The sequence below is a fragment of the Panthera onca genome, assembly GCF_046562875.1.
Source record: "Panthera onca isolate mPanOnc1 chromosome E1 unlocalized genomic scaffold, mPanOnc1 haplotype 2 h2.Chr16_ul_4, whole genome shotgun sequence".
Classification (NCBI taxonomy): Eukaryota; Metazoa; Chordata; class Mammalia; order Carnivora; family Felidae; genus Panthera; species Panthera onca.
This window is the reverse complement of record NW_027675818.1, coordinates 319780-333164: the sequence shown is the minus strand read 5'-3', so window position 1 is coordinate 333164 and position 13385 is coordinate 319780. Positions and strand designations below refer to the sequence as shown.

At 46.6% G+C, this 13385-nt stretch overlaps 1 protein-coding gene across 3 annotated transcripts in view; it reads right to left on the bottom strand.

The window, feature by feature from the left end:
• Nucleotides 1-8299, bottom strand: part of LOC144615341 (uncharacterized) — a 51334-nt gene extending 43035 nt beyond the window's left edge. For all 3 annotated transcript variants that reach the window (XM_081794797.1, XM_081794798.1, XM_081794799.1), the window contains exons 1-2: nucleotides 8203-8299; nucleotides 121-5547 (exon numbers count right to left, since the gene is read on the bottom strand). In XM_081794797.1, coding sequence (XP_081650923.1) covers nucleotides 121-5489 — 5369 coding nt within the window. In that variant the 5' untranslated portion in view covers nucleotides 5490-5547; nucleotides 8203-8299. The remainder of the gene's footprint in view (nucleotides 1-120; nucleotides 5548-8202) is intronic.
• Between the last annotated feature and the right edge of the window lie 5086 nt (nucleotides 8300-13385).

Here is a 13385-nt window from a genome sequence, read left to right as displayed (position 1 = left end):
GTAAAAACAGAAAGTCAGTCAACGTGGTTGGGGAGATGAGGAAGGCCCAGGGCGACATTGAGGAAGAGACTGCCATGTCAAGCAGGAGGCAGAGAACAAACAAGTAAAGGCGATTCTTACAAGATGGTGAAGGTGCCGTTGTAGGTGTCGGGCTCCAGCACGGGCACTCTGCGGAGCCTCTGCTGTGGGCTGAGACCAACACACGACAGTGTCTCCTCTTTGCAGGTACAGCGCTCACATATTTTGAGGTCTGTGGTGGCATTCTGTTCTGGTTGCCAAGTTAAAGTTGTGTATGCCTTTTCTGAGGTATACTTTACAAAATGCACCACAGGATGTTCAGTTGTTGGAGGAAAACCTGTCTCAAATGACTCTGGTTGCTGACTTACAGGAATTTCTAGGTCCATAGGTGGAACCGTGACTTCAGTCAGGTTTCGATGTTGACTCTGAACCTGTTTTGGATGTGCAAGTGTCACCTCAAGGTCCTTTGGGGGAGGAGTTGTAGTCTTCTTCAGGGTTGTCGAATGTTCAGCCTCTGTAATAGGTTCTGGAGTTATAGTAAGCTCCACATGACGAAATGGGATGATGGGTGATGCTGGATGCTGACCTTGATCCTTACTTGGAGTTGGAACTGTCACTTCCTGCTGGAATGGATATTGAACTACAACCTCCTTAGGTGGCTCTGGAGGCTGAGTTGGGGTGTCTCGCATGGTTGGAGAAGGTTCAGTCTCCACACTGGATCCTGCAGTTACAGTAAGTTCCAGGTCCATAGGTGGAACTGTGACTTCAGTCAGGTTTGGATGCTGACTCTGAACCTGCTCTGGATGTGCAAGTGTCACCTCAAGGTCCTTTGGAGGAGGAGCTGTAGTCTCCTTCACGGGTGTAGAATGTTCAGCCTCTGTAGTAGGTTCTGGAGTTATGGTAAGCCCCAAGTCCACACGATGAGCTGTGACACTGGGCAATGTTGGTTGCTGACCTTGATCCTTACTTGGAGTAGGAACTGTCACTTCCTGTTGGGACGGATACTGAACAACCTCCTTAGGTGGCTCTGGAGGCTGGGTTGGGGTCTCTTGCATGGTTAGAGAAGGTTCAGTCTCTGTAGTGGATTCTGGAGTTACGGTAAGCCCTGGGTCCAAAGGTTTAACTGTGACTTTAGTTAAGGTTGGATGCTGAATGTGCTCTGAATGTGGAAATGTCACCTCAAGGTCCTTTGGAGGAGCGGTAGTCTGCTGCAGGGCTGAGGAATGTTTAACATCCGTAGTGGGTTCTGTAGTTACAGTAAGCACCAAGTCCAAAGGCTGAACTGTTACATTCGGCAACCACAGACGCTGAGCTTGATCCTGATCTGGGGTTGGAACTGCTGCCTCTTGATATACTGGAGGTTGAGCTACAAGTTCCTTAGGCGGCTCTGGAGGCTGATCTGGGGTCTCTTGCATGGCTGGAGAAGGTTCAACCTCTGTAGTGGATTCTGGAGTTATGGTAAGCTCCAAGTCCAAAGGCTGAACTGTGACCTCAGTCAAGGTCGGATGGTGAGACTCAACCTGCTCTAGATGTGGAAATGTCACCTCAAGGTCCTTCGGAGGAGCTGTAGTTTTCTTCAGGACTGTAGAAGTTTTAACCTCCACAGTGGGCTCTGGAGTTATGGTAAGCTCCAGGTCCAAAGGTCGAACTGTTATATTGGGGAGTGATGAATGCTGAGCTTGATTCTGACCTGGTGTCAGAACAGTCTGCTCCTGATATACTGGAGGTTGAGCTCCAATAACCTCCTCAGGTGGCTTTGGAGGCTGAATTGGAGTCTCCTGCATAGGTAGAGGAAGTTCAATCTCCTTATTGAATTCTGGAGTTATAGTAAGCCCCAGGTCCAAATGTTGAGTTGTGGCCTTATTCAAGGTTGAATGCTGAACCTGAACCTGCTCTAGATGTGCAAATGTTACCTCAAGGTCCTTTGGAGGAGCTGTAGTTTTCTTCAGGGCTGTAGAAGCTTTAACCTCCATAGGGGGTTCTGGAGTTATGGTAAGCTCTAGGTCCAAAGGCTGAACTGTTACATTAGGTGACGATGGATGACGAGCTTGATCCAGACCTGGAGTTGGAACTGTCACCTCCTGAAACAGTGGAGGCTGAACTACAACCTCCTTAGGTGGCTCTGAAGGGTGACCTGGGATCTCTTGCGTGGTTGAAGTTTCAACCTCTGTAGTGGGTTCTGGAGTTATGGTCAGTTCCAGGTCTAAAGGCTGAACTCTGACTTCAGTCAAATTTGGATGCTGAGCCTGGACCTGCTCTGGATGTGGAGGTGTCGCCTCAGTGTCCTCTGGAGGAGCTAGAGTCTGCTGCATGATTGTAGACTGCTCAGCCTCCACAGTAGGTTCTGGAGTTACAGTAAGCTCCAGGTCAGCAGGCTGAACAGTAACATTGGGCAAGTTTGGATGCTGAGCTTGCTCTTGTCCTAGAGGTGGAACTGTCACCTCATTATGGACTGGAGGTTGTGCTACAACCTCCTCAGGTGGCTCTGGAGGCTGAACTGGGGCCTCCTGCTGGGCTGGAGGAGTTTCTGCCTCCTTAGAGGGCTCCGGAGGTTGAGTTGGAGACTGCTGCAGAATTGGAGATGGTTCTACCTTCTCAGGGGCCTCTGAAGGCTGAGCTTGTACCTCCTGTTGTGTTAGAGAAGGTTCTATCTCCTTAAGTGGCTCGAGAGGTAGAGATAGGGTTTCCTGCTGGACTGGAGATGGTTCCACCTTCTCAGGAGGGTCTGAAGGCTGAGGTGGGGCCTCCTGCTGTGTGGAAGGTTCTACCTCCTTAGGGGGCTCAGGGGATACAACTGGGGCTCCCTGCTGAGTTGGAAAAGATTCTGCCTCATTACCGGGCTCTGAAGGCTGAGCTGGGGGCTCCTGAGGTGTGGGAGAAGGTTCCACCTCCTTAGGGGGCTCAGGGGATATAGCTGGGGACTCCTGGAGGACTGGAAACTGAGCTGGGGCCACCTGCTGGGTTGAAGATTCAACCTCCTCAGGGGTCTGTGGATGCTGAGCTGGGGACTCCTCCTGGGTTGTAGGTGGTTCACTCCCCTCGGAGGCCTGTGGGTGCTGACCCTGGCCCTCCTCCTGGAGAGGGGAAGGTTCACCCTCTTCCTGGGCCTCTGGAAGCTGAGTCGGGGCCTCCTCCTGGGTTGAGGATGATTCACCCTCCTCAGGGGCCTGTGATTGCTGAGCTAGGGCCTCCTGATGGGTTGTAGAAGGTTCAACTTCTCCAGGATATTCTGGATACTGAACTGGGGTCTCCTGCTGTGTTGGAAGTTTCTCCTGTGTGGTAGATTCTGGAGATTGCGTTGGAGTCTCCTGTTGGACTGGCAAAGATTCAACCTCAGGGGACTGTGGAGGCAGAGTTGGGGCTTCATGCTGGGTTTCAAAAGCTTCCACATTAAGAGGCACTGAGGGCTGAGCTATAGTCTCGTGCCGAACTGCAGAAGGTCCCACCTCTGTAGTGGGTTCTGCAGTCATGGTAAGCTGCACATCTGGAGGTTTCACACTGACATTGGGCAGGTTTAAATGTTGATCATGGTAGTGACCTGGAGGTGAAACTGTCATCTTATGATGCCATAGAGGTTGAGCTGGGTGCTCCTGCTGGGTTGGAGAAGGTTCCACCTCCCTGGAAGGCAGCTCTGGAGGCTGAGCTGGTTGCTCTTGCAGGGTTGCAGAAGATTCTATCTCCCCTGGAGACTGAGCTGGAGTCTCCTGCTGGGTTGAAGATTCTGCCTCATTAAGGAGCTCTGCAAGCTGAGCTAAGGCCTCCTCCTGGGTTGGAGAAAGTTCAGCTTCTCCAAAACGGTCTGGAAGCTGAGCTGGGGGTTCCTGTTTGCTTAGAGAAGGCTTACCTTCCTCAGGAGGCACTGAAGGCTGAGCTGGGGTCTCCTGCTGCCTTAGAGAAGGATCAATCACCCCAGGAGGCTCGGAAGGCTGACCTGGGGTCTCCTGCTCACTTGAAGGCTCAACCTCCTCTGGAGGCTTACCCGAGGTCTCTTGCTGGGTTAGAGAAAGTTCTGCTTCCTCAGTATGTTCAAGAGGCTGAGGTGGGGCCTCTTGCTGGGCTATAGAAGATTCAACACCTTTATCAGGCCCTGGAGTTGTGGTAAATTCCACATCTAAAGGCTTACCTATAACCCTGGGAAACATTAAATAATCTGGATACTGACCTAGAGGTAGAGATGTCACCTCATCACTTACTGCAAGTTGAGTTAAATACTCGATAGGGAACTCTGGAACTAGAGTTGGGGCCTCCTGCTGGACTGGGGTAGGTTCAACCTCCTCGAGGCGCTCTGCAGGCTGAGGAGTGGCCTCCTGCTGGACTGGGGTAGGTTCAACCTCCTCGAGGCGCTCTGCACGCTGAGCAGGGGCCTCCTGCTGGACTGGGGTAGGTCCAGCCTCCTCAGGGTGCTCCGCAGGCTGAGTTAGAGTTATGGTAAGATCCAGAGGTTTAACAGTGACATTGGGGAAGCTTGGCTTCTGAGCTTCACTCTGACTTGGAGATAGCACATTTACTTCATGATGTGCTAACAGTTGAGATATGATGTCCTTAGATGGCTCTGGAGGCTGAGCAGGGGCCTCCTGGGGGGTTGGAGAAGGTTCCACTTCCTCGGGGGCCTCTGTAGGGTGAGCTGAGGCTTCCTGCTGGACTGAAGAAGGTTCGACCTCTTCAGGGGTACTTGAAGGCTCAGCTGGGGCTTCTTGTGGGTTTGCTGAATTTCCATCCTTAAGGGACTCTGGACGCTGAGATGGAGCCTCCTGCTCAAGTAGAGATGGTTCTGTCTCTTCAGAGGGCTCTGGATGCTGAGCCTGAGCCTCCCCTTGGGGCAAAAAAGATTCAGCTTCCTCAGGGGACTCTAGATGATGTGGGGTCTTCTGCAAGGGTGGAGGAATTTCAGCCTCCTCAGAGAAGTTTGGAAGTTGATCTGGTCCCCCTGGGAAACCCATAGGTAGGTTCTCCTCAGGATACAGGAGACCCATATTGGAATCAAATGACTGGTGATCTTCGGCCTGATCTAAACCTACAGTTTTAGTCTTACTTTTGAGATGAGGAGGCGGAGCTATGGTCTGATTCTGATCCCAACCTGGCACTGGAACCACCTCTGGGAGCCTTTGATGCTGGGTTAGCTGGTGATTCAGATCCTCATCTGGCCCTGGGGGTAGTTCTCCAAACGAATCCGTGTCCAGCAATGGAACCAAAGTCTCGGTCAACTCCTTAGGCGGGGCCAACATCTGGGCTGGAGCAGAGGACCCCGGGTAATTAAAGCCCCCCGGCTCAGCTGGGCGTGTAAGTGCCTGGGGCGATTCGGGCGGGGGATCAGAGGAGCGAGAAGACCAGGGCTCAGCCGCCTCCAGGGGGTCGGAAGTCAGCTGGGCAGGGTCCAGGGCCCACTCCGGAGGCTGAGCTGCCTGGACCAGCAGCCACAACGGTTGCCACATAAAGAGAAGCAGTGGGGCCAACAGGCGCAGCCGGGACATGACACGCGGAGGCTCCGGGGTGCAGCGACCCAGGCGAGTGGGGTACTGGCGCTGGGCCCTGAGCGGGAGCCAAACCATTATGGCAGCCCCATGATGCGCACGCGCAGTTAGCAACTGTGCGCCCTCCCCGCCCACGTCCCACCCTTTATTTATGATGTCTTTATTTACGCCACCTTTATTAGCTCCCTGGAGATGGGCTCCGCACCAGCAGAGCGGGCCCTTTTCCCAGAATCACTTGGGGCCCAGGCCTCCCTCCACCCTGCAAAGGCCACCACTCCCCCCCACTCCCCCCCTCCCCCCTCCCCCCCCCTCCCCGGCCCGGGGCTGCTCACAGCAAGGTAGTACTTGGACTCAGATCTGGGTGGCCCCGCACTCCCGCAGCTCTGAGGGGTGGAAGGGTGGGGGAGTGGAGCAGAGCTTCCAAGGAAGCCACAGGACCTGGCATCCTGGGAAATTAAAAAATGCTAGTCCAGCTCTAGCAATTTGAACTCTTGCTCTTCAAAGCTTAAATCCGAGAGACGTTCTTCCTCCCCCTGGCCATACTGCTTCCAAGAAAAGTAGCTGACCTGCAAAATAAGCACCAGTTAGGGCGATGGGGAGGAGAACACACTTCACAGTCAGATATTCTAAAATGTTGCCATTTCCTCTAAATTCTCAGTACCCATGGCTGATTATTAATTCACCACTCTGTTAGATGGGGGCCTACCACTGAATCTGCGATGGCCCCTAAATGTCTGTAGGAGGAGTTTGGGGGGAGTGCTAAGCAATTCATTCTGGGAAAGAGGGCCGGAAACCAATTCTAGCCCTTTATTTACACTGGGTGGGAAAACTTCCCCCATCTCATCTTGACTGGACATAGCCATTGATCTAGAAAAAGTAACAAGGCCACTTTTCAGAGGTCCACTCTGTGCGCCCACATGGAGAAGGCACTTAGGATGTTATAGTCAGCGTGTTAAACAATTTTCTTGAAATACTGCAACTAGCACTCAGTTTACTTCCTTCACAGCCCCTTTTCTAATGTATTTTTAGTCCTTGCTTATGGTCTGGCACAACCTCTAGCATGTAAAATGCAAGAGAGAGGGGATTTTTATCTTAATCCCAATGTCTAGCACACAGGAATAGTTTTTATATGGAACTGATTCCAAGACTGGCCTCATGCAGGAATGGATCTGTTGCTATAATCAGGTTTCTGAAATCTTTAGCATCAATGCTGAATCTTTTTCTCATCTTTTCACCTTTTTCAGGAAGCTAGACTTTTTTTTTTTAATTTTTTTTTTCCTGAGAGAGAGAAAGCGTGAGCGGAGGAGAGGGACAGAGGGAGAGACAGAGAGAATCCCAAGTAGGCTCCACGCTCAGCACAGAGCCCGACGTGGGGCTGACCCCACAAACTCTGGGATCGTGACCTGAGCCAAAATCAAGAGTCGGATGCTCAACCTATGGAGCCACCCAGGCACCCCAGGAAGCGAGACTTCTCAAAGCCTAAACTTGGAAACGTCTGAAGTTTCCTCGACTGGTTTGATTTAGATTCAATTAACATTATTATTTTGCACGAAAAATCTTCCAGTGCTTTTTCAGAAAGTAACCATCTTCTCTTTCTCCACTCTCTTCCCTTCAAAACAAACTTTGCAACTGTGGGGTGAGTGAAATATTCAGAAATCGAGGGGCGGCTGGGTGGCTCAGCTGGCTGAGTGCCTGATTTCGGCTCAGGTCATGATCTCGCAGTCTGTGAGTTCGAGCCCCGCGCCGGGCTCTGTGCTGACAGCTCCGAGCCTGGAGCCTGCTTCAGATTCTGCGTCTCCCTCTCTCTCTGCCCCTCCCCAGCTCACGCTCTTTCTCACTCTCAAAAATAAATAAACATTAAAAAAAAAAATCTAAAAAAAAAATTCACAAATCTAGCCCCAAATTAAGCTCTCAATGAGCTGAAACACATTTTTGCTTTTTTTTTTTTTTTTTTAACATTCTGTATGTGGCACATTACTATTTTCTTTTAGAAATTATTTTGGCGGGGCGCCTGGGTGGCTCAGTCGGTTGGGCGGCTGACTCCGGCTCAGGTCATGATCTCGTGGTCCGTGAGTTCGAGCCCCGCGTCGGGCTCTGTGCTGACAGCTCAGAGCCTGGAGCCTGTTTCAGATTCTGTGTCTCCCTCTCTCTCTGACCCTCCCCCGTTCATGCTCTGTCTCTCTCTGTCTCAAAAATAAATAAATGTAAAAAAAAAATTTTTTTTAGAAATTATTTCGGCAACTTCATCCCTAATTCAGGACATCCATGTGAGTGATTTACAGAAAAGTTCTTCAGCAAGATATTCACGCAAGATATATATGAGATGCCGACATCTGGGTGATACATCCTATTTGAATGGCATAATGGTTTCAAACGCTGTAGTATAATCACATTTAAGGCCATAGTTACTCTGTTCCCAAATCCTTGAGATTCTGTTTGAGGGGAGCTCTAAAAGGCTTGTGTCCTCTCCTATGTCCACAACTGTGGCAGTGCTCTGATGAAATTTGCTCTCCAAATTTCAAATAAGGGGTCAGAGCCAAGGGTCAGGACTTCAGGAAAAGCCCCAGAAATCCCCTGCAGTCAAAAGCAGTTTTTGAGTTTCACATTTCCCAAAGGATGATAGAGCTAATGCCAAAGTCTTCCAAATTCTGCTGGTTGCTTTACATTATGGCTACAGTGGCTATGTCACCCTTGAACTTTAATCTCCACATACTTGAATTAAATCCTGCAGCTCGTCTTCAGTACTGGCATCTGTGATCTCTTCACAGGGTCTGTATTCCACAGCTATTTTACCACTTTCTGAAATAAAGTGAATAAGGATTGGAAAAAAAAAAAAAAAAAAAAAGAGGGCGCCTGGATGGCTCAGTCAGTTAAGCGTCTGACTTCAGCTTAGGTCATGATCTCATGGTTCATGAGTTCAAGCCCCATACTGGGGTCTCTGCTGTAAGCACTAGAGCCCACTTCAGATCCTCTGTCCCCCTCTCTCCGCCTCTCCCCTGCTTACTCTCTCAAAAATCAACATTTAAAAAATAAAGTTAACAAGATCAATTCAGAATTTTCCTTGTTCTAAAACTAGCTGTATACAATGATAGCACCCAATAACTAGACATTCTTTTTATTTATAAAAGCAGAAAATAAAAGCATTTCCCTAGAAGTTTTCTCATCTCACACTTCAGTTTTTAATCATAACTATGTGTGAAAAAATACACATGAAGTTAACAACTGTGTAGTTCAAAAACGCTATCATCTTAAGAGATAGGAACTAAGGAATAATGACACAGGAAGTTAAAACTATGGAAACAACAATGTTCAAAATCAGATGACTAGACAGTAAGGCATTAGGTAGAGGTCAGTGTGAGTTCTGGAATACAGACCATGGACTATAGCTGATACTTCATGTTAGAAACAAGGCAAGTGTCTACTCCCCGGAAACAAAATCCCACCAGATACGATGAACAATGCTTTGGAGGGAGAGGGAGGGGGAGGGGGAGGGGGAGGGGGAGGGAGAGAATGCGCTTGGACAGTTTATTGGCAGAAATGGCCCATGTCCCTTATAGACAATACAATTCCCCTTAAGGCAAAGTACAGCTACAACATTTTGATCGTGTACAAGGGATACCATAGCATGTTAGGGAGAGGTCAGCAACCCAAAGGTTTAGTTTGGTTCTTAAAGGTTGTTACTCAGAATTGACAGCTAATGGAGATTCTACCTGATGACCAGGGAAGTCAACTTTCACTGCAAGAGCTGTCCAGGCTGGAAGCCTGAGACCAATCCAGGGTCAACTCTTATGGGCAAATAAGGCCTCTGAAACTTAGCTAGGATTTCTCAGTCTCTAAGCCTGCAAGACTGTGAAGCGGCGAGGGCGGGGTGGGGGCGGCAATTGTTTGGGGACTCGTTACTAATTATAAAATTCCCTTGGAGCACAGCCTGTAACATTCACACCATCGTAGAACTCAATAGAGAACACAATCGATGCTATTCAATAGCCTGACCACTTTCAAGGTTCACAAAAATATAGCTGACCCTAATATAAGAATCATATTCATGGCACAAAAACAGACACATAGACCAATGGAATAGAATAGAAACCCCAGAACTAGACCCACAAACGTATGGCCAACTCATCTTTGACAAAGCAGGAAAGAACATCCAATGGAAAAAAGACAGTCTCTTTAACAAATGGTGCTGGGAGAACTGGACAGCAACATGCAGAAGGTTGAAACTAGACCACTTTCTCACACCATTCACAAAAATAAACTCAAAATGGATAAAGGACCTGAATGTGAGACAGGAAACCACCAAAACCCTAGAGGAGAAAGCAGGAAAAGACCTCTCTGACCTCAGCCGTAGCAATCTCTTACTCGACACATCCCCAAAGGCAAGGGAATTAAAAGCAAAAGCGAACTACTGGGGCCTTATGAAGATAAAAAGCTTCTGCACAGCAAAGGAAACAACCAACAAAACTAAAAGGCAACCAACGGAATGGGAAAAGATATGTGCAAATGACATATCGGACAAAGGGCTAGTATCCAAAATCTATAAAGAGCTCACCAAACTCCACACCCGAAAAACAAGTAACCCAGTGAAGAAATGGGCAGAAAACATGAATAGACACTTCTCTAAAGAAGACATCCGGATGGCCAACAGGCACATGAAAAGATGTTCAACGTCGCTCCTTATCAGGGAAATACAAATCAAAACCACACTCGGATATCACCTCATGCCAGTCAGAGTGGCCAAAATGAACAAATCAGGAGACTATAGATGCTGGAGAGGATGTGGAGAAACGGGAACCCTCTTGCACTGTTGGTGGGAATGCAAATTGGTGCAGCCGCTCTGGAAAGCAGTGTGGAGGTTCCTCAGAAAATTAAAAATAGACCTACCCTATGACCCAGCACTAGCACTGCTAGGAATTTACCCAAGGGATACAGGAGTACTGATGCATAGGGGCACTTGTACCCCAATGTTGATAGCAGCACTCTCAACAATAGCCAAATTATGGAAAGAGCCTAAATGTCCATCAACTGATGAATGGAGAAAGAAATTGTGGTTTATATACACAATGGAATACTACGTGGCAATGAGAAAGAATGAAATATGGCCCTTTGTAGCAACGTGGATGGAACTGGAGAGTGTGATGCTAAGTGAAATAAGCCATACAGAGAAAGACAGATACCATATGGTTTCACTCTTATGTGGATCCTGAGAGACTTAACAGAAACCCATCGGGGAGGGGAAGGAAAAAAAAAAAAAAAGAGGTTAGAGTGGGAGAGAGCCAAAGCATAAGAGACTGTTAAAAACTGAGAACAAACTGAGGGTTGATGGGGGGTGGGAGGGAGGGTAGGGTGGGTGATGGGTATTGAGGAGGGCACCTTTTGGGATGAGCACTGGGTGTTGTATGGAAACCAATTTGACAATAAATTTCATATTAATTTTTTTTTTAATTTTTAAAGTTGTATTTATTTATTTTTAAGATTTTAAGTTGATTTATTTATTTTGAGAGAGAGAGAGAATGAATGGAGGAAGGGCAGAGAGAGAGGGGGACAGAGGATCCAAAGTGGGCTCTGTGCTGACAGCAGAGAGTCTGATGTGGGGCTCGAACTCACAAACTGTGAGATCATGACCTTAGTTGAAGTCAGATGCCGTATGAACTGAGCCATCCAGGTGCCCCTTAATTTTTAAAAAAACTTTATTTAAATCCAAGTTAGTTAACATATAATGTAATAATGGTTTCAGGAGTGGAATTTAGTGATTCATCACTTACATATTACTCTCAGTGCTCATCCCAACAAGTGCCCTCCTTAATGCCCATCACCCATTTAGCCCATCCCCTGCCCACCTCCCTCCATCAACCCTCATTTTGTTTTCTGCCATTAAGAGTCTTTTATGCTTTGCTTCCCGCTCTCTTAAGAATCTTTTATGGGGGCACCTGGGTGGTGGTTAAGTGTCTGACTTCAGCTCAGGTCATGATCTCAAGGTCCATGGGTTCACCCATGTCCGGCTCTGTGCTGACAGCTCAGAGCCTGGAGTCTGCTTCAGATTCTGTGTCTCCCTCTCTTTCTGCCCCTCCCCTGCTCACATTCTGTCTTTCTCTCTCTCAAAAATAAATAAACAATAAAAACTTTTTTTTAAAAGAATCTTTTTATGATTTGCCTCCCTCTCTGTTTCTATCTTATTTTTTCCTTCCCTTCCCCTATGTTCACATGCTTTGTGTCTTAGATTCCACATATGAGTGAAATCCTATGATATTTATCTTTCTCTGACTTATTTTCCTTAGTATAATACACTGTATCTCCATCCACGTTGTTGCAAGTGGCAGAATATCATTCTTTTTGATTGCTGAATAGTATTCCATTGCATATATATTTTGCATTTTCTTTATCTATTCATCAGTCGCTGGACCTTTGGGCTCTTTCCATAATTTGGCTATTGTTGACAGTACTGCTAAAAACATTGGGGTGCACGTGCCCCTTTGAATCAGCATTTTTGTATCCTTTTGGTAAATACCTAGTAGTGCAGTTGTATCATAGGGTAGTTCTATTTTTAATTTTTTGAGCAAACTCTACACTGTTTTCCAAAGTGGCTGCACAAGTTTGCATTCCCACCGACAGCACAAAAGTGTTCCCCTTTCTCTGCAATGTCACTAACATCTGTTGTTTCCTGAATTGTTAATGTTAGCCATTCTGACAGGCGTGAGGTGGTATCTCAGTGTGATTTTGATTTGTATTTCTGTGATGATAAGTGATGTTGAGCATCTTTTCATGTGTCTGTTAGCCATCTTCATTGGAAGCCATGTCTTCATTGGGTAAGTATCTGTTCATGTCTTTTGCCCATTTCTTCACTGAGTTGATAAGTTGAGTTTGATAAGTTCTTTATAGATTTTTAGGAGCTGGTTCTTTTAAAAGATCAGCAAAATTGATAAACTAGCCAGACTCATCATCAAAAGAGAGAGAGAGAGAGAGAGAGAGAGAGAGAGAGAGAGAGAGAGAGAGAGAACTCAAACAAACAAAATCACCAGTGAAAGAAGAGAAATAACAAACACCACCACATAAATACAATTATAAGAGAATATTAGAAAAAACTATACACCGACAAATTAGACAACTGAAAAGAAATGGATAAATTCCTAGAAATATATAACCTACCAAAATGGAAGCAGGAGGAAATAGAAAATTTGAAGTGAATGATTACCAGCAAGGAGATTAAATCAGTAACTAAAAAACTCTCAACAAACAAGAGACCAGGATCAGATGGCTTCACAGGTGAATCTTATCAAACATTTAAAGAATAGTTAATGCCTATTCTACTCCAACTATTCCAAAAATAGAAGAAGGAAAAATTCCAAATTCATTTTATTAGGTGAGTATCACCTTAAAACCGGATAAAGACACCACTGCCAATATTTCTGATAAACATAGATGCAAAAATCTTGAACAAAATACTAGCAAACAGAACCCAACAATACTTTTAAAAAATCATTCACCATGATCAAGTGGGATTTATTCCTAGGATGTAAGGGTGGTTCAGTATTCGCAAATCAATCAACGTCATACATCACATCAACAAACGAAAGGATAAAAACCATATGATCATCTCACTAGATGCAGAAAAAGAATTTGATAAAGTACAACATCCATTCATGACACAAGCCCTCAACAAAGTAGTTTTAGAGGGAACACACCTCAACATAATAAAGGTCACATATGAAAAATCCATGGCTAACAAAGACAAGGATGTCCATTCTCACCACTTTTATTCAACATAGTACTGGAAGTCATAGCCACAGCAATTAGACAACATAAAGAAATAAAAGGCATCCAAATTGGTAAGGAAGAAGTAAAACTCACTATTTGCAAATGACATGATACTCTATATAGAAAACCCCGGAGCCTTGT